General features: G+C 32.1%; 1 protein-coding gene and 1 long non-coding RNA gene across 2 annotated transcripts in view; both read left to right on the top strand.

Annotated features, from left to right (window-relative positions):
• The first annotated feature begins 5807 nt into the window (after window positions 1-5807).
• Window positions 5808-27309, top strand: part of Emp (epithelial membrane protein) — a 28257-nt gene continuing 6755 nt past the window's right edge. The window contains exons 1-2 of the mRNA XM_083103286.1: window positions 5808-6879; window positions 25875-26212. Coding sequence (XP_082959412.1) covers window positions 6822-6879; window positions 25875-26212 — 396 coding nt within the window. The 5' untranslated portion in view covers window positions 5808-6821. The remainder of the gene's footprint in view (window positions 6880-25874; window positions 26213-27309) is intronic.
• Window positions 6886-8704, top strand: LOC145973709 (uncharacterized). The gene is made up of 2 exons (XR_014439545.1): window positions 6886-7755; window positions 8434-8704. It is a non-coding gene; the product is annotated as an uncharacterized LOC145973709 (long non-coding RNA).

Below are 27309 nucleotides of genomic sequence, written 5' to 3' on the forward strand. Positions count from 1 at the left end.
TAAATAGAATTAGAGGAAATGTGCATTGTAATAATTTCTGCAAAAATTGAAAAAATATTTTCGATAAAGAGTCTTCTGATTCTATCGAGCAACGTTGTGAATTCATGTTTTCAAATATCATTATCTTATTATCTTGTATAATAAACTAATCTTGTATAATAAACTAAGATAACGACCTTTTTTCATATACTCCTTTTTTCATAAGCAAAGTGATTATCGGTTTGTACATGTTATTTTATGCATTCCAATCCGATTTGATTAATTATTTAAAAGTTTTTTTTGTGATATCGACTTAGCAATAAAGTAAGTTTTTTCTTTTGTATATACACGCATTATTGTGTGTATGCGCAGTATCATAAATTATACAAATTATAAAACAATTATATTTGAAGCATTTATGTGTATAACATTTTGATGGCTATACATTTCATGACAAAATGTGTAGTCATGCTTATTTCTTTTTGATTGAATAATTAACTTTTACATAGTTGAATATATACATCGCATTCCTCTGGCAAATGCTAAACAAAACCAAGGACTCTATTTGTTTTTTTTCATTAATCATCAGATCAGTATCGAGTTATGCTAATTATATTTACGTATTGAGATAACTATAATATATAAAAAAAGAACGTAATCTATAATATATAAAGATGAAATTATAAATATTTATTATGAATATTTCTAATGAAAAATTATTTCATTTTGCTGAATTAAATGCTCGTGTATTTAATTGATGTATTAATCACAAATCTATTGCGATCTAGAATTTGGCGTTACATATATTGCAGAAAACATTGTTATTTTTATTTCGATGTTTTTTCGCGTGCCAGTCGGTTTTCTTGAAATCTTTTCTCTTTTTATACCCACGCATTACTTTCCAGAGTATTACTCTGAGAACTAGGCCCATCGAGATACATTCTGTTGCGGTTGCAAAAACGCGAATCTTCTTTAATTATCGAATAATTTTCACTCAACACGTCTGTTCCTTTAAATGTGTTTTTTATTAAAACAAAATAGTAAAAAATTCTACTGTCTTTTTTACTATATTTGATTATGTAATAGTATAAAAATTAAATTTGTGGAAAACATGGCAACAAAGTAAACTGAAATGATATACAACGTTATAAAAAAAAATCAAATATCTATTCTAAGAATAATTGAAATAAAGAAACCGCAGCAACTGTTCTAAAAAATTAAAAAGATTAATTCCCAGCAAACACAGAATATTACGGCAACATTGCGGCAATATTACAACATTGCAGCAATGTTGCTACAATATTCTGTGTTTGCTGGGTTCTATTATGTATTTGTTTTATTAGATAATATTTTTGTAATAACTTGATAAAGATTTATGATGTGTTTAATAAATAAATTTATAAATCATAAGAATCGAAGATTTGTGCTTGATGAGATGAGTTTTTTTTTCAGAATAAAATAAGCACTATCATCGTTGAAAACTGGCTGATAACGATGTATGTATTATCATGCAAAGATCAAAGGTACAAACAACAAAAGTATCATTAGTTAGTCCACTTGCAGCTAATGCTTTTCCAATAAATCAATGTTTTAATCAATGTTTATGTATATAAACTATGAAAAGGTTATTATTATGATTATATTATGAATTGTTAATTTTACACATATATACATATATATGAGCAATTTTATTAAATATCTATTTAGTATATATAGATGTAGTATATAATAGATATAGTTTTCGCCTCCAAAGTGCGCATATAGCGGAAAAAACTGCTCTGAATTATAAAAATCTGAAAAATAAAATTCGCGTGCAGCAAGTGGAAGAATCGCTTTCGCTGCTGATCAATGCAGTTTGGTCATTCATATAATTCAAGAACGAGGGGCAATTACACGCACTGACGCTCTGCTCTGCCTGCCTTTTTTCCGCTGACATGTTGCGTCGAACTTTTGTAAATAAACGTAAATAGTGCATTTGAATACTTGAAGCATTTCTGATGCTTGAGAATCGAGAGTTTCATGAAGAAAAGTTGTAGATATTTGCTCTACTAGCATTATCGTGGTGCAATACTGGTTAACATTCTTGCAATGTGCACGATCGATTGAATTGATGCTCGGATAAGAGAGGGAGAATTTGCGTTGTTACTAAAGCATTATACAAGGTGACTCAGAATTATCAAATATCATTACAGTTATAAATTATGTTGAATCTCGAATTGATTTTTTTCTCATCAAAAATTTATTTATCGCGATTAGAATCTTTAACTATAAATATCTTGAAAATGAATTCGTAAAATGAATTTAATATGAAAAATATCTGTGTTTTATCATTAAAATTAAAATCGCATGAATTATTTGTAAGCAGCTTCTATGATTATCTGTCATATCTTCGAAGAAGGACATCTTCCTAATCATAGAGTTCTGCGACATCTTATATTGCAATTTATTACGATGATATTGCAATTCAACATACAGCAAGAGCCATAATAAAATTACGTTATACTCAATCGATCTGGCATTCGCACCTTCGACCGATGTAAAAAAGCTCTCAAAATGCATCGCATCATAGTATTTACGTGAGCACATATGTATATCTATTCTTTAATGATACGATAATCTTGCTGTCTATCAGAGATTGCAGTGTAATTAGCGCGGCAGTTAATTATTCCACCTCAGCACTTGGTGCGATGTCTTTAAAGTCATGCCGTGACAACGCAACGAGCTCAAAAAGTGAGGCTGCTATTGTGAAAGATCGTCATCGACTTAGTTGCGTGTTTCGCTCCGCAAATTATAACGTGGCGGATTATAGCATTTGTTAACGGGGTATTAACCCTTTCAGACCCGATGTCCAATGCGGAGATGTGTCTTTTTTTATTTATTCTGTGCAAACTATAATTTCAGCAACACTCGGTACAGTTCAGGGGCATGTTTTGAATCATTGCAATTTTATTTGATATTCGATCTATATTTTTAAGAGAATGATATAAATTATATATAAAAATTATATATAAAAATATAATAATAATGTAAGGAAAAGAAACATTAGAAATATAACCAGTCATTTTATGGAGGAATTATATCAATTTTTTTAAATTGACCAATTTGTTCGACATTAATTTATTTCTTTTTTATTCTTCCTTTTTTTAAAATAAATATCGACGATCAGTACGTTGCGTAACGAGTGTCGAGAGTGGCACGTTGAAAATGTCAATTCAAAGAAGAATATAACGATTATATATGTATATATATATATATAGGATTACTCTCGGTTTTAATAATGCGAATAATGTCAGCTTGTCCCACAAGTTTATCGCCGCTGCCATCTGGATAGCCGCTTTTTGCATAATACCTAAATTATCGTTATTCTTCCAAATTAAAAGGTCAAGGTTGCCATCATTATGCTCCATATAAAAGCATCACTTTGCACGGAATAATGTATTTTAAATAATAAGAGCGCTCTTCATGAATAGCCCACTTAAATCAAAAATAGAGCGAAATAAAAGTAAATATTCTCGAAAGAATCTATTTCAATATTTAATGATTATTATTATTTGAATATATTCTAAGTCCCTTTTTTGAACAGAACATATTAAATATATATCCTGGTAAAAAGTTTATGAAAATTAATAATTAGGAAAATTAATAATAGTATTAAAATGTAATATTTTACTTATGTATTAATATAGAACTACGCCAAAATGAATAAAAGAATGCAAATTTATGAGGTTGTGAGATGCAAATGTAATTGCAATCTACAGTCGACAAAGTATATTTCTTAGAATTTACAATATGAATTTTTTACGCAAGATTTGTATAAAAGTATATTCGATTACAATTTCTATTACGAATATCGTTTATTTATTTTTAAATGTATTTTTATAAATCTCGAAAATATTTCATATTTTGTAATTATAAAATTTAATTGGTAACAGTTTTTGCATTGGATGTAACAGTCTTTTTATTTCTTTTTCTTGTGCTAAAAGCGAAATAAATATCACTGTTGAACAATTAAAGAAATTCGAAATGCAATGATAATATAAAGGTGTCAGAAGGAAGGGAAGAGAGGCTCGCAAAAACTTGTAATTTTCCGCATTAACCTACATTTACGTCCTCGATTGCTTCCTATTACGGTGATCTTAAGTAGCGATTGTCGATCATGAACGCACTAGCGGAAATTGAAACCGGGTTATTTTTGGCAGACCTTTCTCTCAATATCGCAAGATTATCGAATCTATATTAATAGAATTTATCACATCATGTAAATTAATAATATTCATATTAATAATATTTCGTATTTTTCAGTGAGACTTTAACGCATGGATCATATATTGAAGCTTTAGTTGATTCAAAACTAGTAGTATTTAAATCTTACAGAAATACGCAAATATTTTATAAATAATAATTGATGAGGCATAAAAAAATTCGCGATGTTTTTGTAAAAAATTTGTCATTCTTCGATTACGAAATTTGTCAATCACTTCAAAGTTGATTTTTTCTTAACAATAAATTATTTCATTCTTAAATATAAATTTTCATTTTTTAAATTAATTCTTTATACAATCAATTTTCAGTGTTATTAATATTACAGCAATTAATCTTAAATTAATTGATTTTTGGAAACTGAAGAAATCTACTTTGTATTAATTGATTTTTGGAAAATGAAGAAATCTACTTTGTATTAATTAAAAATAAGATTCTATTTTTTAAACAACTTTAATAATTATTAATTACTAATAATTTAAGAAAAATGCATCGATATTTCTATTAGAAAAGATTTCTGCACGTTGATTCTACAGAATTCCCAACAAAAAAGCCTACTTATAACACTCTCTCTATAACTGGAATGCTCTAGAATCGCAAAAATTCACATTTCGAACTATCAAAGTCCGTAAAGCACATTCTAGGAAATTATTATACTCCATGGACGTATCTTCATCTCTTCACGAATTGCTGTTATTATTTTTTAAAATTGCCACATTGTGTATGAGAAGGTGGTTCGTCAGATAACGGAGAAATGCAGGAGGAAAAAATTTGCTGTGACAAAATTATACACGAGGAAAGTAGAAGAAAAAAGGAAACAAGAATGATTTATTGCGGAATAGACGACGGAGAGAAGACTATATTATAGATCAAATTTAGAGAGTAGATACAGGCACTTGCGTTACTTGGATAAAAGAGGAGACATCTCGTCTTCAGAAATATTATCTCCATTCGTTTTTCAAGAGGAATCAAGTTTTTAATTTACTTTAGAATATTTTATAAATAATATAATTGATTATTATTAATTCATGCATAAATAATTATACCCACATCGCATATCCTCACAGTTATGCAACAAGCATAATACATTTATAATTCTATAATTTATAATTTTATATTAATTGTGAAGTTTTTGTTTAATTTTTTCATAATTTTTATATTTTTCTTTTATATTTTTCTCATAAATTTTATTCCTCAATTGATGGAAAAGTTTTTTTTTATTGCTCCATTTGTTTAATTTCAAATTATTCCATTTGTGTGTGACATCAATTTTTTTTTCATTTATAGTTTCGTATTTTAATCGGAAAAAAGATACAAATTTTGAAAAAGGAATAAAAGAAAAGAGCTTCATGCATTAAAGTAAAATAAAGACAACATAAGGGCCGAGAATGAGATAAAACGCTCCTGCGTTGCTGCAGCAGGAGGAGAGCACAACGAGGGGAACTGAAGAATGAAGGAGTAGCGGCGGCTTCAAGAGTTAGTAGTAGTAGTAGGCACTGAACAGGCGCGCCGAAGGGGGCAAAGTGGAGCGATAAGTGGGGGCAGAAATAAATCGTTCACCTGAGCGGGTCGCGCCAAGGATCGCGGCGGTCTCTCGGCAGTGTCTCGGCCGATCTTGCACCGATCACACTACGTTCGCATCAGATCGCCAACACACATTCGTACGCACAACACCCACAAACGTGCACTTACATACGTGCGCGCTGCGGTGTTCCGCTCGATTTCGCATCGATTCCTCACTATCTTCTCTTTCTCTCTCTCTCTTTCCCTCTTCTTCAATCCGCTTCTCCTCAGCCACTCTTATCCGGTCTTCTCGTCGATCTCTCTCTTTTTCTTTGCCTCTTCCCTCTCTTTCTTCTCCTCGAGTCTCTTCCTCTCCTCATCAGCATCCCTGTACATCGCTCCCACCTCCTGGATCGCATGCCTCTTCCTTGCCAAAGCACAACATCACATCACTGCCGATCGTTCCCACGATCACTGTCGCGGCCACCAGCGATCGAGGAGGCAGTGTATTTGCCACATATATTCGCGTGCATCACTCGTCACGTGCTGAGACCGGATTCGAGGCAGGTTGACGAGAATCGCGCGATCGTGGCTGATACTGCCGTAAGCATCGATCGGTCGTGGACGTGAAGGATCTACGGGACATGTCTTAGCGAGACGTTTCTTCGGAACGACGACGACGACGAGAAATAAAGAAAAAGAGAAGAGTAAAAGCCCGGACTCAACATCTCCATAATAACGTTCGACCGGCACACTTAGCTTTAACGCTGCGAGAGGTGGACCGACTTTCTCCAGTCAAGTTGTGCCCCAGCAGCTCTTCGAGGTCGCTGCGAGAAAACGCAACGAGGACGTGGACAATATCGCGAAGAATCGACCGCGTTGAATGATATTTCGAACGGATCTTTAAAAAAGTCGGTGTATTATTCTGTGCATGACGCAGCCATCAAGAGTATCTAGGACAAGAGACATCGCAAGAAAGAGGCAGCAAGAAACGGGGACGCGTTTGCATCTCTTTTTTATTTTGACGGTCGGTGTGCTGTGATCTCGGGGTGAACGCTCCTCAGTGAACATCGGTCAGAATGAGGGTGCATCGCGGGATCTGCGCCAAACTTCAAGGCGGCTTTCTCAGACGATGGTGTAAGTACTTGAAAAAATGCTCGATTGTGATTTCAATCGATCATCTTAGAAGAGAGATACTAATTCGAAAAAAATCTTTGCTTTTCAAAAATTTAGCGAAACATATTTAATATAATATAAATATTTAATATAATATAAATATTTTTCTATTAATATATTTATATACTTAATTTTATCAAATGAATCAAATATTATTTCAAATATTATTTCAAAATTTTCGAAATGAAATCTTTTCTAGAATAACTGATTTGATCGAGATTGCTATTTATAAAAAATTCGAACAAATGATATTTATTGCTAAAAATAAAAATATTTATGTAATGATAAATGCGAAAAATATTTATGAATGTATATGTGGAAATAATTAATTGTGAAAATTATTGAATAAAGTACACGAGATTAAAATTTGTATCGAGGAAATAAAATATTTTTAAACTATACTTTTCTCTAATCAAAATTAATTATTCGAAAATTATGTTTTATACAAATAAATTCCATTGACTTTATTGCAATTTTTATAGATTTCGTGTTCAAGCAACACATTCACATTTGTACATTTGTACATACATATCCATAATGCACATTTATCCTTATTATATTAGACTTTTATTATTAAATAAAAATTGCATAGGCGTTAAAATCGACTTGACACGGAAAAAAATGTTATGCGAGTATATGTTCAGCGCATGTGTCGTGCATTCATTTATATTGAGGCATTTAAAAAAAATCAAGTTTGCACATTTCGCGGTTAAATCGTCATAAATGTGATGATTGTCGACGTTGCAAATCAATCGACCAGATGTCCTAACAATGTGCATTCAAATAAGGATAATGAAATCAACGTGAATCGATCAAAATTCTCAAGCAAATTCGGAGGTAATCTTGAAAATCACGTAACCTCAATGATTCATCTAAATTTCTGAGCTTCTTATTGAATTTCTAATGATGTACATTTAACGGTCTCAGAAAAAGAGAAATACCATGTACGACCGATTTATCAAAAATTCCGTAAAAAAGAAAAATTCTATAACTTGTATATACAAGATATAGATTTTTATATAGCAAGAATTCTTCACAACATAATTAATTGGAAATTTCAAATCATTTTTTACATTTCGCGCGATCCATGTGATTCATACTTAATTCGTATATAATCAGGATTTTCAACTCATCGGATAGCTGCAATTAATGTCATCGATCTGTCATTAATTTGTTCCATCGTTTCTTCGTCGATTTTTCAAAGTTGATTTCTATTTATCAAATTGCATAATATTTATGAAGAATTACTTTTTAAATCATCTTTCCTTCTTAAATCATGTCGCATTACATGTATTTAGCACGGTAGTGCTCGCTCGAAGATATGAATCGAGATGTCTAAACCGGCTGAGAGACTACGATTAACTCGATCTTCGCGAGTAATGTCACGGTTGTAGTCGCTGCTCTTAATTTGATTCAATGAATGTGTCATCGCGCGCACGGTCGACCACACTGAATCATTGCGGTTTATTTAGCACGGTATTGTGTAGCTTCATGTTTTCTCTCTCTTTTTCTCAGCTGCAGGCCCTACGACGACAACGATATTGTTGTTGACACCTTTAGGAACCTGTTGTCACCTCGCATATTCACATATTCGTGGGCGTCGGATACTTTCACTCTGCGTTCGGTCTGAACTCCTCAAAAATTCCTCGGGTTCATTGCACCAATGCGTGAAATGATGAATGACTTCGTATTGTTCTGTAAATTGTAGATAGTGCTGTAGAGAATAAGTTACTAATCTCTTTTTAAAAAAATTTTTTTATTCAAATAAAGTTATGTGCGTGTGTAATGTATGACTGTTTATTCCTCCAGTGCATCCAATAATTCTGTCATGTGAAAATAAGAAATTAATTTTTGCATGTCAACAAAAATTATTAAACTTTTATAAAATATTATTAAATTTATTAAATATTATCTTATATAAATTTTATAGAAGATAAAATTTTTTTTCATAAAAGTCTTATTTTTCTCTTTACAAAATGACGGATTATGAAAATTTGTGTTTTACGTCAATTATCACATTTTTAGTAATTCATTTGATAATATTTGTTGTTCAATAAACGTAGGAATCATTCTCATGTATCAACAGCATTAAAGCAAATTCTCATTAATATTATTTCAGCTCTGATTGCTTATTTCAGGAAAAAAAGAGAGGGAGAGAGAGAGAGAGACGTCACGATTGAAAGATTAATTCCGAGGAAAGAACGTTACGTTTGCTTTTATCATTCCTTCAACCACGTAATGATGTAACGGACTATTTCCATGATATTCTTCCGGAATCTCTAATAGAATTTTATCTTAACATAACTTTATAATTCCAAACAGAAAACTCACGCAATAAATGATAACGTTTCTTTAAATACAATTTATCACAGAAAAAAAATTCTTTGATAGAAAAATAACCAGTGTGGGGAATTATATAATCTTGAATACATTTTTTTTAATTTTCAAAACGTACATAAAATCAAAATAGTATCAAAAAATTTAACAGTTTTCTTATTTATAAAAATAAAAATATAAAAATAAGGCAAAATATGGGAAAAATAAGTAAGAAAAATACATAATAAAATCTTCATTCTTTTATATAATTAGAGAAATTATTTCAAAGAGATCTCTCGTATTTTTACTAGTCGATATTTTTCCTTAAAAATAACTTGATGTTATCTTAACTGTCCGACTCGTCACGCAAGTTATAAATCGATCGATACCGATCGTTCTCATCGCTACACCGGTTATTCTCGTCAAAGCAATATATTAATTAAAACAAAGGTCTGCCAGACGAGTTTCCAGTTGGCTGGTATAGTCAAACATCATCGCGTCGTAACTCATGTTTTTCTTCGCACATGTCAGCCAAAGTACGAGGACTATTTCTCGTATTATCAATTCAGAGATTTGATATGTAATAATAAAATATTATGCTCTCAGATGAGAGACGACTGATCGATCGATTGACGTTAAAGTCCTTCAGATTAATTATGATGATAATGAGAAAAGGAATATGCATTATGAATCCGCAGGAATAATTAAGAATTGTTCAAAGTATTGTAAACAGTCGACGTATTTCTCTTTTCCTCTTTGTCTATCGAGAAAGAGAGACGCGTTATTTGCTTGCCAGAGGATGAACTTTGCAACTATTAATGTCCATATCGACCTCGGTCAAACTATCTATCTATCGAGGACGAGTTCCGCGATCGTTAGCGAAGTGCATCGCGTATCTAATATCCTTTGCTGCTTTTCTCGCCGAATGTATACGCATATGTAAGGCATTCAATAGCGTTTTCACCTGACGAAAATGTCGATCATTATCTCAATATGTAGTTGGAATCTACGGACTCTTATGTAAAGAATATTAGAAATTTTATTATTTTCTATACAATATATAATAAGTTGTAAGATTATAAAATTACCTAAGATGCGACATTAGAATTTTTTAATAAAAGAAAGTTTCATTAAAAAATAAAGCCATAATTTGTGTAAAACTTATTTTAATGCATTACTTTTCGCTTTCTTATGCAAAAATAAAAGTTAATGGAATATAACAACATAAGTTAATAAGTTATAGAGAGATTGTCAGTACAAAAAAGGACTGTCCAGCATTATACTATCTAATATTATTTAATATTATTTACCTGTCATACAAGTGACACGCTAGGAGCGAGTAATATCTAAGACAGGCCCGGCGTGTTTTATACATATTATGTGGTGATATTATGTGGCGTAAGAACAGGAAGCACTCTTATATAACAAGAAGTAATCATTGCATGCAAATACATATATACATGCATGCTTTGCTTATGTATCACTACGTTTCGTTATACTTTTATTTGAATAAGAGGATTTGTCATAGTTGTTGATTCTAGTGTATTCTTGGACATGTTACCTTTGACACTCGACAGCAAATAAAAAGTGCAAATTTTGCATACAAAACAGTCTCGTATTTCGAGTAACTCATACATGCTTTACTGAATAATATACTGCAGAAGATTATGATTTTTTTTATTAAACTTTTTTCCTAAATATTGATCCTTGAAAATTATATTAAAAGATTATATTATAAAATTATATCTTTTATGTTTATAGTTTTTATATTTATATTTTATATTTATATTTTATAATATATATTTATATATTTATATTGTATTTATATATTATATATATTTTATATTTATATTTTATATTTATATTTATATTTTTTATATTATATTATAAAATTATATATATCTTTTTCACGCGTGTAGCAACATCAACAATAATAATTCTCACTTAAACGTAAACTTTCGACGTGTTACTCATCTCTCTCTGATTTTTCGCGATGAAACGTTCCTCGGGTAAAAGTAATCAATTTATCGATATTTTGTTGTTCCAAGTTTCGATTTTACAACAGAACCATAAGAATCATAAGGAAAACTTGTCACAAATTATTCACATTTTTATTTCATTAGCGTCTCTTTTATGTTTTGTATTTTTTGTTTATGCGTCTCGACATGTTTTTTTGGAGAAATTCTATTAAAAACTCGATATCGATAGAATTTCAAACATAATTAAATATAGTTATTGCCTTCACAATTTCCGAATAGTTTGTCGCTGATCAAACTGATATCGAGAGGTAAAAATCAAAAGGCACGGGTAAAAGTTTTATTGAAGGCTATGTGCAGATTTTATGCATGCTTTACTTTATTATCGTATTATTGTGACTTGTAAAACATGCTCTCGGTAATGCAATAAGAATGCAAAGTATTGCAATAAATTCATATGGTTAGTAACGCTTATTGTTTTCTATAGTTATAGTTATAAAAATAATAAGTATTTAAATTAGTCCATAAGAAAAACATGAGATAAACATTAATACGTAACTCTCAGCGAACGTTTAAAAATTCTAAGGTCAGGCTTGCTTAGAGCTAAGAAATGATATTCCTTGAAATAATATTCCTTTTTCTCTCTCTTCATTTGTGTTATAACAACTATATATAATCTACGGAAGCAGAGATTATTAAAACCGACAATTAGTGCAATTAGATTCAACTTAATTCTTTATCTTTCTCACTCGTTTGGACTCCAAGAATGTGTGTAGGTAGAATTTTATCTTTTTTAATTTCTAATTGATTTTTGCGCAAAAAATCAAATAAATAGAATAGCATAAAAAGAAAATCGATAATTGATCCTGATAATATACTTTTCTCATTATCAGTCATAAAATTTTTTTCAACTTCAACTATGATTTAGATTGTATTATTATTTTTATATCAAAAGATGCACAATTATTGCATGAAAAAAATTGTCTCATTATTATCCTTATTGCGAAACTTAGAAAACGATAATTTCACGAGACGGATTTCTCTCGATGCTTCCCAATGCTCTCATTTCCCGACAGATATAGTAATCGATAAAACATTAGCTCTTCGGCGCAAAACCTTAACTCTTCGACATTTCGAGTTCAACGAACTCGAATCATTCGCGTTCTCATCGAATCGGAGAAACATGGCGTTCTCATTATGAGGCTTTATTTACGATAGCAATCAGCCGCGCTTCTCTCTTTACTTAGCAATTGCAAAACGCGCGAGCGCGCAAAGCCGGAATACGGAGAGTACGAAGTTTGGATGTGAAATAAACCCGTCCTTTTCCTTATTCGCTCTTCCGTCTCGATGGATGCAGACATGCGACCGTAGATTCGTGAGAGCACGTTGCTTATTTCTCTGCACCTATTCCTCGTCACTTCATCTGACGGAGTCAGTCGGTTTATCTAACTCGTTCATTTAAAACTCTGGGAGAAAGTTAATTTCGTAGTTGTCGTATAGTTGTTCAATTTACATTAATTTGTCAACGATCTTAAAGAACTTTATAGACTTACAAGTTTCGGAAATCTTTTTTATCACTCGTAAACTAAATTGTAAGTAACTTGTCGAAATTTTTGTCGAGCAAGTGTAGAAGATTATTTTTATTTTCGATGAAATATCGCAATCTTCAAATATAAAATTTCATCGAATATTAAATCTCCTGAAGAATATTTGTCTAGATAAACTTTGTTAAGAACGCGCATTCTCCTTTCGAGAACACTATCAAGATGTAGATTATGCGCGTATCGATTGGAGATTGGCTTATTTCGAGTTATTTTTGTGACTTGTCGACTTAAAGACCAATGGCTGACTACATTCTCGACTCGATAGGAATGCAACGTTCGATCGGCGAGGCGGTGGAACGAACCTCGACCGAACGAAAACCTGCCTCTTAGCGACTCGCCACGACACTTCACCGAGATGTACGGGTCCTTAGATCTCCGTCGCGCGAAATTACACGGTGCTAATAAGTAACGGAAATTTATTGTCCGCGAAAATTCACACACTTTATTTTCTCAGTTTTTAATTTGAAATTTAAATTCCGAGATATTTAACGCTGAAATATAAGAAGGATGTAGAATAGCGACTTATTAAGTATTTTCTCGTCGAAGAAAAATTGATCAAATTTTTTTATATATTTATTTATTTATTTTTTATTTATTTATTTATTTATTTATGCGCTCTAAAGATTAAGAACATTGGGAGTGTATAACTGAAACACCCCATGTAATCAAATTAAATAACACATAAACATATGCAATATGTAATTGTATCGTAACATATGTAATATAAATATATCACGTAATATCAAGATCAATGGAAATGCAAGTTAATATTTTTTTATTCAATTATTTATAAAAAGAAAGGAACAAGAAAATACTGATGTTTGATTAACTCTTAAAGAATAAAGATTGTATAATGGACTATTGTTTAGCGAGCTGGTGCTCGATGTAAGTGAGATCTTCACTATTTTCCATCAGCGCGCGAACGAAGTCGAGCTAGCGGAAGAAGCTTTCGGTTGAAAGGTTAATGAGAAGGAACGATGTAACAGTCACGCGAAGATTAGCGGTGACAAATGATGGTCAGCGTTGATTATGCGATGGACGTAGATACTTCAAGCAAGTAGGAATACACTTGCATAATGTCAGTTTCAGAGTCTAAAATCTTATTCCCTTGTTAGAACTTCTACAGTTCTGATCTTCCCTCCAAATCCTGACCGAGTTCGAAAAATGAATCATCTTGCTCAGAAACGTAAGAGATATATATTCACAGAAAATTTTCATATCATTTCCAAAGTATGAAAAATTATGCAAGAGAAGAAAAAAATAAATTCGATTTACTTTCATATTTTATTTTACGACAATGACTTATCCTTTAACAATACGAGAAATATTAAAACGCTCGTGTGTTACAAAGTATAGAAAGCAGTTTCAATTTCGTTGAAAGTATTTTCAATTTCGACACTCTCGTAGCGAAATGAAGAGAAAGACAGAGAATACCTTTGCACTTTTCATACTTTCTCTCGGTGTCGCTGGTCTTACCGTCGGCTTAATGACCGCCTTCGTAATCCGCATTAACTTACGGAGAAATGTGAATCGAGCTCGAATGTACGATGTGTCATAATCGCGAAACGCGTACATTTCTCGATTCGCGCAAACTGTGCCGGAATAATTAATGACGTTTGAATAAAGAGCAATGCTATTCGCGTGATTTTACCATGCGAATTTCTTTGAAATCGAGCAACTTGCGTTCTCAAATGAATGAATGGCTAAAATTCGTGGAAATTACGCAATTACCATCCTTTGTGATATCGTAACAAAAGATTTATCATTACATATTGTCACACATACGTAGTTTAATATAAAAAATATTTACTTGCTTCTAACGACTAAAAAATTATTGCTTGCTTTTAGCCGCAGAATATATTATTTAACATATTTTAATTTATTTCTCTTAATATTGTAAATTAAAAGATTTAAACAAATTTTTTTTAAAGTATTCTTAATTTAAACATTAAACATTATTAAATCACTCTTGTTTATAATTTTTTTTTATTTTTAATTAAGTTCAATTTTTAATTAAGTTGAATTTTTTTAATTTTTAGTTATCTAAGATCATTTAGGGTTGTATTCATATGATCCAATTTATCAGAACGTGATTATTTTTATTTAATTTTTAATACGTTAGAAATGTTTTAAATATTATGTGAAAGGAAAAGACGTTGAATCTAATAATCATAACTTATTATTAAAATTATCGCCGGCCGCATAAAACGATTAGCAGCTTATCTAAAATCTTGAAATGATTAATTGAAATAATTCTAACGACAAGAATAATTTAGCGCGGCGAATATTTTGTTGCATTCTTATATAAAGTTTCTTTCAGTAAAGTTTCTTTCTGTAAAAAATTACCAATATCATTCTTGAATATATTAGTAAATGATTGACTGTTTTTCACAAGATAATAGAAAAATGTTTACCACTGATCGTCAATATCCATTTGACTTCCTGATAAAAAATAAAAATAATCTCGCCTGTCAAATGATGTATGGTTGAGTCCGCAAAAAAAAATTAGAGATAAAAAATTTCGAGAAACTATTATATTTTTGCAAGAAAAAAAAAGATTTATGATCAAAGATTTTTGTCACTTGCGACGAGATTTACGCGGATAGAGGTATCGCGAATTTGTTAGCGATCGGTCTAATGAGGCCCGAGTGCAGATCGATCTAGAATCACTCTCGAAATTAGACTTTCACTCGCTTTTTCGTGCGCGCACCGTTAGTTTTGTGCCACCGGTTAGACCTCGTGCAAATGTAATAACGAGAGAGATGCCTGCGCAAGATCTCTTGTACAGAGAATCGCGCGAGTAAAAGTTAAGAATAGACGCCACAATAAGTAACATCTTTTGCGGCAATTACTGTTAGATGAAAAGATGAGGCTCTTTAGAGAGCCCGCGAGAAATTACGAAAGTAGCGTTGTTGCAACGCTTATCTTTACATACAATTCATCTAGTTTCGTAAGGTACCGTGTGATGGAGAAGAGAAGAGAGGAACAGAAGGCGAAAACCGTTTCCAACACCCCACGTGGCAATTTATACGCCTATCTCAAGCATATCTCAGGACAGTGTTGTTAAGTTAATCATCCTATCCATTCGCTATTTTTCAGCTTATGAATTTGATAAATATTTTAGGTAATATGATGAATATTTTAAAGGGACGTAATATTTGGAGTTAATTTATAATATAATAAAAAATAAAATTTAATATTATATCTCCTTCTTTCACAATTATATTGAATTATAATAAAAAATAAAATTTAATATTATATCTCCTTCTTTCACAATTATATTGAATTATATTTTTTTACGTAGATAGCATAGAATACTAACAATAATCGAAATTGTAAAAGAAAGTTATTTTATGCAAAAATGTATACATTAAGAAAATATAATTTTTGACACATCTCCCTTTCTGTTATAAATATTTTTGCGTTTCTTGTGTTATGTATCAAGTCTACTTTCTTGATTTTTAGTCTTCGACATCCGCTTACACGCGCGAACCGCTCGTTTAAGGCTGCAGTTCTATAATCATCCAGTGCGAATGCAAGTATGTACATATTAGAAAGTTCCTGCGTGCAACGGCGTTGCTTGTAAATTGTATATGCATATAACTATATATACATATACATATATACATATAAAATATACATCTGAGGGAAAGAAGTGTATTAAGCACAGATGTTATCTCGTTTTATTTCGATACACGAAGGTGTAACGGCAATCTCAAAATAACCACGCGTCTTTCTTACCTGTTTAAGTTTCTCCTTTTATCGTTTCTCCTTTTCTACTATCTGACCAACCGTAAATTATTTCTCTTCTTCATTGAAAATCTGCAATAACTTTGCAACAATCGATATTTCGTCACTTCTCTCGAGTCAGTTCCTCGGTGTCTGTGTTTGAGGGGACAACTTCCGGCGCGCCGCCGAGTGGTACCGAGACACGTATGCGGATGCGGGTGCGGGTGTTAAGGAGACGGCAGGTCTCACGACGGATCTTTCGTATTGTCAAAAGTTTCGCGATAATATCGAATACTCGTGAGAATAGATTATCTCGAAGTGAGAACTGGAGCGCCCCGAAAGTCCCGTTCTCCCTATCTATACGAAACGTCTATGTAATTGCAGACGTTTTACGGCGCGTTGTACCCGCTGATTTTCCGGATGGGCGTCGTACTTGTTTCCCCTTTTTCTTTCCATTGTGGAAAAATCTGTACATCGTTAGATCTTGAAAGAAAAGGAGAATTCCTATTCACGTAAATAACACGGCCATTACAATCGTGACGCACAATACGCGTATCGTAAAAAGAGCTGTTTCAAAAAGCACCGTTTTATTATCGATATAAATTATACGGCAAATTGTTAATAAAAAACAAAGTATTCAGTACAAATCACTATAAAGTTGTGCGCTAAAAATTTCAGAATAAAGGAAAATCAATCGCGCGAGAAAAATTACTCGCTATTTTTTTTTAAATAAACATTTACTTACATAAACAAGATACTCTTAAACATTTCATAAAAATTTATTCCATAAAAGAAATTGAATAAAAATTATTTCGTAAATAGTGCAATTCTGATCTATTAATTAATAAATAAATAATAATAAATATTTAGAATCTCGTGATTTTTTTCACGAAACGAAATATATAATCTTAATCGATATTATTCGAAATGCTACTTATAAACGGTTAGCGCATTAGAGTGACTCGCAAGGAATTTCTCGCGGAATTTTCATAGTCAACCTTGGACGCGTTAATATCTAATACGCTTTGCGATACGAATAAATGCACGATCGTGCAAGAGAGAAAAAAACAGGAAAAAACAATAGAAACTTCCGCGGCGCTACGCTCGAACCGTATTTTTTTTTTGCGCATTCGGAAATAGGAAATCCTTTCACCGTTCGCCTTTTTCCTGCTTTTTTGCGCATTGTGGTGCACGTCTTTAGCACGCGCATGAATAATTACGCGTGTGCAATAAAAGACATACGTACGTACATATAATAAATTTCCTTCCTGTCGTCTTCCTGATCGTGTCTCGTCGATGACGCTACAATTATATATCGCGAACCCCGCGTTTGCGTGTGTCGCACTTATTACATTCTTTATCACCATTACCTTTTCGTTCTGACCCGATAACGAGCGCTTCCGCTTTTCCTCTCTATTACTCGCTATTAGCTATCGCACTTCCCGTTTTTTCACGTTGCATCGCAAACACGCTTCGATATAATTACACGCTCGTCCTCGCGGATTTCCTCGTGATCGGCGGAACAAACTGGTTGGACTATTACGTATTGAATAAAGACATTATACCGTCAGTTTTTCTATACAGTATGAATAGACTGTAGTATTTTGGCTGACACAAAAGAATGCTCTGGGAAAATATTTGATAAAAATTTTGAAAAATTCTATACAAGACAGACAATCAATTATCGAAATTCTCATCAATTTATTTCTAAAATGATTTTCTCCAGAAATTTTTGATGTACTCTCTATAAAACGCGATTATATTCAAAGAAGATGAATAGTCTTTCCACACACATATATATATTAATATATATATTAATATAATATTTTACATAAAATAAAATTTTTAATTTAAAGTTTATATATTTCTATTATATAAATATATGTAGACACATAGATACATTTAGAAAAAAAGGCACTAAAGAATTTTAAAAATATATTTATTCCAATAATTATATAGAGTTAAGAAGATAATTCTTAATTATAATAAAAAATACATAAGCAATCATATAACCGATAATTTTATATAAAGAATGTGTAGACAAAATGTCATCGAGTTTTGTTGTGCTTCTTAGCACTTTTTATGTCTCGATGGGGAAATTTTTGCATATAGATAATATCTTATATGTTGACGACGACCTTGTTAACATCAAAATACTTTTTTCTCTTGTGTAATTTAATGAATGCGAATATATTCGACATTAATATATACAAATTGTTTTAACATGCACGATCTGTCTTCGCACGGCCTAATCACGAAGTCTCTAGATAATTTAATTTTCGATAATATTGCATAAGCGCGCGTATAATTATTCCTTCAATTTATGGACAATATCCTTTTAATCGAGTTTGATTTTAATCCTTCAAAAAAATATAATATGAAATTATATGATTTTGATGAAAAATATAATACTAAAATATATGATTTTTAAATTCTAATAAAATTCATGTATATATAAAAATTGTTTTTATAGGTTTTTATAAAGATTTTGAGTCCGTCATATATCTATTCTACTTCTGCGTAATTCAAATATATTCTTTCTTTTAACTTATTACGAAATTAATTAATATTTAATAAAAATAGTTAAATAAAATAACTTAATAATATAAATACTAATTAAATTAAAATTAAAATTAATACTAATAATATACTAATTTAAACTTTTAATAAAAACGTTTTTTACGTATATCCATGCAAGGAAACTCCTAATTGGAAAAACTGCTACTCTTCCGGGATTTTAATACGGAATCTTTTTCCCGCGTTTACAATCACACGAATCATCCTGCATACATTAAATACTTGAAACGTTAATCGCGATTACCGCGTCGCGGTGTCGGTCAAGGGGGCCCAGGGGGGAGAGTCGATTATGCTATATCGACTTTTTGTGGCTAGCGTAACTTTCCTTTCCCGGCGTCGTTACGCGGACAATCTCCGCGTGTAGAGACGAGAAAATAGAAAAATCCTGGCAACAAATCTCACGCGGGCGCGCGCGTAAGGATTACGAGGATCGATAAGGAGCGTAACTTTCTTCCCACGAGAAGAGCTCGACGCCGTCTCTCGATCGCGATTATACACGTGAAGACTCCAATCGCGCGAAACTTTCTTCGCTGACGTTGAACTCAGCATATCGGCCATTATTATCACGTCGCTTCATTAAAGCTTTTACAGCTGATGTATCGTTTATCGCGCGCATACGAACACAAGCGGACGTTATAGCGTGCACATTAATGTAAATATTGTATGTATTTAATACTAACGGCGTTAATGTAGACCAGGTGCACGGATTGACGAGTGCACTATAAAATTGCAGATAGATTTTGCGTGAAAATTTAGAAAGCGACTTGCCGCTGCGCGCATTATCGAAAGCGCGTTGCAAGATTTTTCTTTCGAAAGAACTCGGTCGAAATATCCCTTCGAGATCTTCTCTATCCGTTATGCATGGAAATATTCACGATAATGATAACGGTAACAATAACGCCGATATGAAAATAATGCAATAAATAATCGACTTTCGCAGTTATTTCGATGCGTTATGACCTAATTTTGTCTTATACTAATGCTATTGATATGAAAGTTTTAAGGTGGAATGAAAAGGAAATAAAAATATTCTATAATTGGTTATATCTAATATATTCTTGCTCGCATTATAAAATTATACGTTGAGCAACCGTTATACTATTCGACCAGTAATTACAAATAACCAGCTCTGCCGCTTTTTTCGAAATCTTTCTGCTACTTACATAAATTATGTTACAGTAAAAGTAACGAAAGTATTTCCCATGTTTTATACTTATATTTTGTACTTATGTATTATTACGTTAATAGATTACATATCTACAGAGAAAGAAAGAGCGATAAAATCATATTGATAAAAAGTATTATAACTGTGTATCTTTAGAAATTTTCTCTTTTAATACATAATAGAATTGTAACTTTTAAGCATCGCGCGGAATTTTCATTAAGTTACTAAAATTTTGTGATTTTTAAATCATTTTTCATAAAAATATAAATAGCTCTCCTCGAAGATTATAAAAAGTTTCGTAATTATAATACCTTTTATTGACACCACAGTCATCTTAATTAATCTGCTATAAAAAGTCGATTGACCATGACGGCTGCTGAAAAAAAGGAGCCGTGAGCCACATTATCACATTTTCATCCGTGTATAGTGATCTTAAGGTCAATCGTATGACGTCAATCGAAGTACATTGTGTCTCGCATAATTAATTCGTCGTTACGCGCAGGAATTTTTTATACGAGCTCCGATGAGCCATGAAGAGAATTAATTTTCCGTTCCTAAAATCGCCGATTCTCGCTTAGGATCGGTCGGATTGCTAGGTCGTGATATTTGCTTCAAGAGTTCGTTTCGTTCTCACGTTTCGTTTGCCGAATCATGCTTTTCCATGTATCACGTCTAAATATTCGCTTAAATGATTATATTAATTTACAATTTCCAGATTTATCATTTAATTTATTTGTTTTCTTCTCGAAATATTTTTTGTGAAGAAATCACGTTGCCAACTTAATTATAGCTTGAACAAATATGCTTCCGGAAATATGACCTTCACCATTAAATTATTTCAAAAGGAAACTTGTTTTTTATAAATGATAGCAACAAGAACTCCTTCGAAGATAATTTCGTCTTTTTAAAGACACTTATTAAAACCACATCAATATAACCTTGCAAAAACTGTAGTGATGTGATGTTTCTCGAAAAAATTGATTAACATCAGCATGAATAACATTCCTCATCACAATGCCTACTAGAAATATTTTTTAAATATTCGGACGTGATTCTTTTATCTGATTTATGTTACTCAATCATGTGTAGTGCACGCACATTATTGATTTATGTCTCGTAAGCTTATTCAAGTTATCACAAATATAAGCAAAAAAATCTCTTAATATTTGATATATTAAAATACCCATCTTATTAAAATTACACAATAATATATATGATACAGTTTGTAGGACATTACTATAAATTTCACAAGTATTATCCAAATGTATACATAATATTGCAATTCCATGCCGACGTTGCGAGGCATTCGTTTGGTCTCGTGTGACTCGAATCCGTCATGCGAAGACATCCTTTCTCTTATAAGAACGAAGCTATTACATAGCGACGAGGTCGCTTATTGCGCATGCAATCTATACGTGTGTACGATTGCCGACCATCGACTTCGTTAGGAGGACATCATCATTTCGGTGCTGCCTGTTCATGGTCTTCGAATAAGGACACTCGCCCCTCTATACGCAATGTTTGCAAAAATGTCGAGGCTACTCCGTGTCGAGAAATCCTTTGACGGGAATAATCAAAGAGAATAACATATATTTTAATATATATGTGTGTCGTATTTTAGAAAATGTTAAAATTTCTGACGGTGACGATGTCAATGAGAACGTGCTTGTCAGCTTTAGCGCCAAGAATAGTCTGTAATCGTCTTCTCTCTGTTTGCCAGCGCGAGCCAATCGATAATTATGCGCGTTGCAATATCCGCAATGTCTCGGAGAGGATCGTGCAATTCCTTCTCGATGGGTTAATGATACGCGCGCCTCTTCGTTCATTCGCGCTTCTGACATCACGGATGATTTTAAAATTTTGAAATATTTGCGCTATCAAAATTTTACATTTAACATTTTAAATTTTACGCTATCGCGCTCGCTCGAAAATAAAAATCTCTCGCGTGTGTTAATCTTGATTTTTCGGCGCTGCATCTTGAAGATCGTCCTCCAGATTCGACTCCCGTCCCGATCGTATCTATCGAACACGTTACAAAATAAAACCGTCCGCTTCGAAGGCCGTAGTCTTGGCCAGTATCTTATTCTACGTGACTGAAAATGTAATGACTTTTTGCCGCACGATCGTTCGCACGTGGCACACAAAGTGGTGTCGCAAGATCCCGAGAACCGGGCATCGATTTTTACGCATACACTGGTTTTCGCGCCGACGGGAGTTGTCAGGTCAGGAATGCCGCGCGACTCTGAATTTAGCGCACTTGCGCAAACGCACTTTAGTAATCAAGTTTCTTCGGTAATCGAGAGAGAAATAATATCGAGAGGTCGATTTTTTCGACGTACAACACTAGGATGTGATATCTCTTTCTCGGACTTTCTTTATTAATAACGTTTTCTATTAAATACATATGTAATTCCTTATATAAGTATAATTTCTCGCGCATGTGTCAGATACGCAATATGTGTTGTAAAAGTACCACATGTATATTTAGAATTAAATATTTGTATAATCGCATCTAATCACACGTATTCGGATAAGATTGTGTGTATCGACAAATCGATTGGTCACTTGCACGACCGATACACATTGTTTTACGAAATTATGTACCTTCACAGAAAAAAAATAAATGTCAAATCAAAACTTATATACTTAAACTAACGCGTTCATTGTTTCGTATATACGCAACAATCTATAATCTTCTTAGAAGAATTTAATAATTTTAAATTTCAACAATATTATAGTCTTATTTCAATATTGTAATTGTTATCCCAAGAATATATAATTATTTAATTCCACTTTAAGAAAATTATAATCTTTGATTTAAAAATGTTCTATCGAATTTTCTATCTAACATTGTTTCTTTTCCATTCAAGAAAATTAAATCTTAAATCATAAGAATATATTTTTCTTGATTGAACTGTATAAAATGACTTCATTCAAGTAAACAATTATTCAAGCAATTCTATTTTTCTTTAATTAACGCAATATAATCTCATTTCAAGATTTCCATGTTAAAACTAAATATATTTTCAAAACAAAAATGTCCTTTTCTTCTGTAACTGTATATCGTGCATCACTTATAAAGTTAGGCGGCGCTTCGCGGGAAATAGAGGTCAAGTACTCTCGAAAACGTGGTCGCGGTCGTAACGCTCCTGAATAAGAGAAATTTCCTCGCTCGAGTTTACGCGATAGCGAGCAAACAGCTATGTATTAGCACGAATTGCGGTTTCAGGGGAAAATAAGTGTGATAAGAAGCTTTGCATCTTCATAATTCTTTCTGATTCTCTCCAGAGAATGTACGTAAGATTTCTGCTTTTAATATTATTTTTATTGGTGTCGCTCATCGGCTGATTCATGGATAAACAAAAGAGAATTTATGTTTTTATATATATTTTTTAATGACACTACGTGTACATCGGATGTGATTAAAATTTATAATCGGTATAAACATGAATCGAATAATATACATCAGGTTAAATATTCAAAAGAGAAAAAAATGAATAATCTGGTGTTCCAAGAATTGATTGGTTGTACTTTGCGCAAGCATTAAATTAAATTCCGAAAATACTAATTAATTATATATTCCGCTTACTTCTTAAAATAGTCTGCTTTAGGAAAATAGTCTGCGTTTGCAAAGGAAAAAACAAACACTCGGATGCCTTGCGGGCGCGTGAAATAAATACGCGCGCTCGCGTGGAAAGCCGGAAAAGAAAAGTCTGCGGGATACATGGGAGAGCCAGGGGAAGGAAGCCTGGTGTTTCTTCCGCGAGGCGCGGATGCGACTTCGAGTCGGCTGTTAGAAAGCGAGCCCGCGAAACACGATGGCATCGATGCGCCGGCCAGCTTTCTTCCGCTTGCATGCCGCGGGGGCGGGTGATTTCGTAATTTTACGTCGCGAAGACGAAAAGGAGAACAATCTCGATGAGACACATCAACGGGACCGATTCCTCGGATCTTTACATATTATCGCGAAGAAAGTAAGCTGCACGTGAAAGATCTCTCGCAACTCGCGATTGTCGGCTTGTATAACACGTCGTGATGTATAATCGATGAGGAAGATTACTAGGAGTATATACATTTCACCTGTAATATATATATTATATACCTATCATATTTTGAGACCTTTCGCAGTTGGTGTCGATCCAGTGATACTGGATAAATTTTTTATTACAGAGAGAGAATGTTGTGACCATATATAAAGAGTTTAAAATATTTTGTAAATTTAATAAAAAAGTGAGATAATTATATATATGTAGTTTTTTGTTTAATGACTAATTATAAAAAAGAGAAATATAATAAATTTTTCTTTTTAAAAAATATATATAAAGAAAAATTACTGAATGTATGCGTGTGTGAGATTGATTTAGAAATAATAATCAATTATATATACATATATTAATAGAAGTACAATATATTAATAGAAAAAATTTTATGCTTTTATATAAAATTTGAAGAAATGCTAAAAATACTAAATACTTCAAGAAGGCAAATAAAAGTACAGATTTAAATATAGATTTAAAAGAAATACATGATGTAGCTATATAAAAAGAGATAATATAATAAAAATAATATAAAAAATAATTTATTAATCTGAAAAAAAGAGAGGACACAAACATAGAAAAGATATATTTGTTATTTTGTATATTTATATAAACATTATTTTATAAATATTAATATAATTTTTTATATATTATCGATATGTTATCGATCTCTCTTTTACATATTTAAAATCTTCAATTCTCGATTTAACGATTCTTTTTATCTCTTTTCGGTTTATCACAGTCGTGCAACTTATTTATCACGAATAACTGCAACATTAAGTGCAGTCTGTAAATGTAGTACATGGCATGAATAATAATACACCGTGCATGCGAGAAATGAACCGCCAAAGGATAAAGATTTACAAGAAAAGCGCAAAGTGTGTTGTACAACTGGTTCGACGATTGTTTCGCTCTTACAATTAGACGAGAGACTTATAATGACGGACATAAAATTTATTCAAGATATAGCCATAGCATGTGGAAGATCAAAAAAAAGAGACGACCGTTTCAAGGAGACGTCGCCTAAGGGTTTTCAAAACCGGTTGACCTTGTTCCTTTTGCATTCGGTTTCTAGCTAATCGAATCAATAAGTCGATGACCTATTGATGACCTCGGTCCAAGATCATGATGTAACTGTTCTTGTTAATCGCGAAAGATAATCATTGATCAAATTGATTATTTGCCAATTATTTCAGATTCATTATACATCAGAATAGGAAATTAAAAGCAGGATTTAAAAAAACATTGAAATAAAGAATTGATAGAAATTCCATTGCTTCATCCTTTCGCAAAATATATTTCCATCGTTTCTTTGTTCTTGTTCGCCAATTTTTTATCTTTATCTTATAAATGTATGGACATGTATCTATTTAAAAATCTCGGAAAAATCTTACATTTTTTTATAATCATTGAAATTTTTTCTCTTATACTTATTCTAATAATTTATACTTATTATAATTTATATTTTAATTTCCACGATTAAAAATTTTAAGTATTTTAATCATTCATTATCATGATTGTTGATTCATTTTATCATGTTTTCCTTTTTCAGGGGCGGCCGTTGCGGCCGGAGCTCTGCTGATAATCCTGGCTGCCGTTTTGGCGGTACTATTTCCGAATATCATCGATTTCGTCCTCGATAAAGAGCTCGCGATACAAGAAGGAGGTCGTACGTACAAGTTTTGGAAGGAACCGCCGGTGGTACCGCGGATGCAGATCTACATCTATAATGTAACAAATGCTGACGAGTTTTTGAACAATGGCGAGAAACCGGCGTTACAGGAATTGGGTCCGTACGTTTATCTACAGCACTGGGAAAAAGTCGACATTAAATTCAACGACAATGGAACCGTTAGCTATAAAGTCAAGAAAACGTTTACCTTCGACGAGGTAAACCTTGTCACATGTCATAGTTTATAACGTATTCATTCTAATTAGAATGCACATTTCAGTATTTAATTAATCAACCTTTTACTTTTAAGATTTGTGTGCATGTATGTATGTGTGCGATCGGTATTTTAATCTACAAAAAATTGTGTTGGCATTGATGTTTTAATACATATTTAATGCGCGTATTAAAATGTTAATTTATATATTATTTACATTATAAAAATTATAAATAGCGTGTATATATAATATTTTCACGTAAATATTTTTAAAACACGTTAACTTAAAGTAGAGAGGTAGAAATATAGAAGCTTTAATAATTTTATAACGTCCGCAATTACCATTCAATGCATTTCTCGCTCAGGATGTATTACGCAAGATCATTGATTGTTCTTTTATCGAGAAATATGAGAATATCGATTACTAAAGAAAAGCCAGCAAATCCGCGTTGCGCTGCATGATAATCGATCCATCTTATCGCCTTCGCATCATTTCAATTAGCTATAGATATGTTTTCCTCGTCGCCATCTCAGTTGTACAGCTATTCTTGTTCGCGCATCGAAATCACTGCGGCGACTTTCTACATTCGTCAGAGAAACGTTTCTATAGTATATAGCTAGGTGTATTAATGCATAACTCAGTGACAAAGAAAGAAAACACGGATCATTTTCTTGCTCCGAGAAAACGTAATCGGAATATTTATGAATATGCGGAAGAGCTTTTTATTAGCTTACATAATAGAGTCTACAGGTAGATTTTTTACTGCCTGAGTTTTCCTCTGTGCTTCTTTACAAATACATATATTATAAGTTTTATATATTCTTTTTATCTTTTATATTTCATAATAATTTTGCATTATTTTTTATTTTTTGTTATAATTTATTTATATCTTTAATTGTGTGTGTATTAATTATTAGAGTCTTTATCTTTTTTTCTTCTTCATTGGTTATTCTTCGTTTACTGTTCAAAAAGATCTTTTTATTGTCTATTAATCTTTTTACGAGTCTCCCAGATCCATTTAGCTTAAACTTGGATCCATTAAGCCTTTAGCGATTTAATCAGATTTCTTTTTCTCAGAATAATTTTGAAGCAAATTGATA

The sequence above is a fragment of the Camponotus vicinus genome, unplaced genomic scaffold, assembly GCF_025532165.1.
Source record: "Camponotus vicinus isolate PSW18456_S1 unplaced genomic scaffold, iyCamVici1.0 SCAF_6, whole genome shotgun sequence".
Classification (NCBI taxonomy): domain Eukaryota; kingdom Metazoa; phylum Arthropoda; class Insecta; order Hymenoptera; family Formicidae; genus Camponotus; species Camponotus vicinus.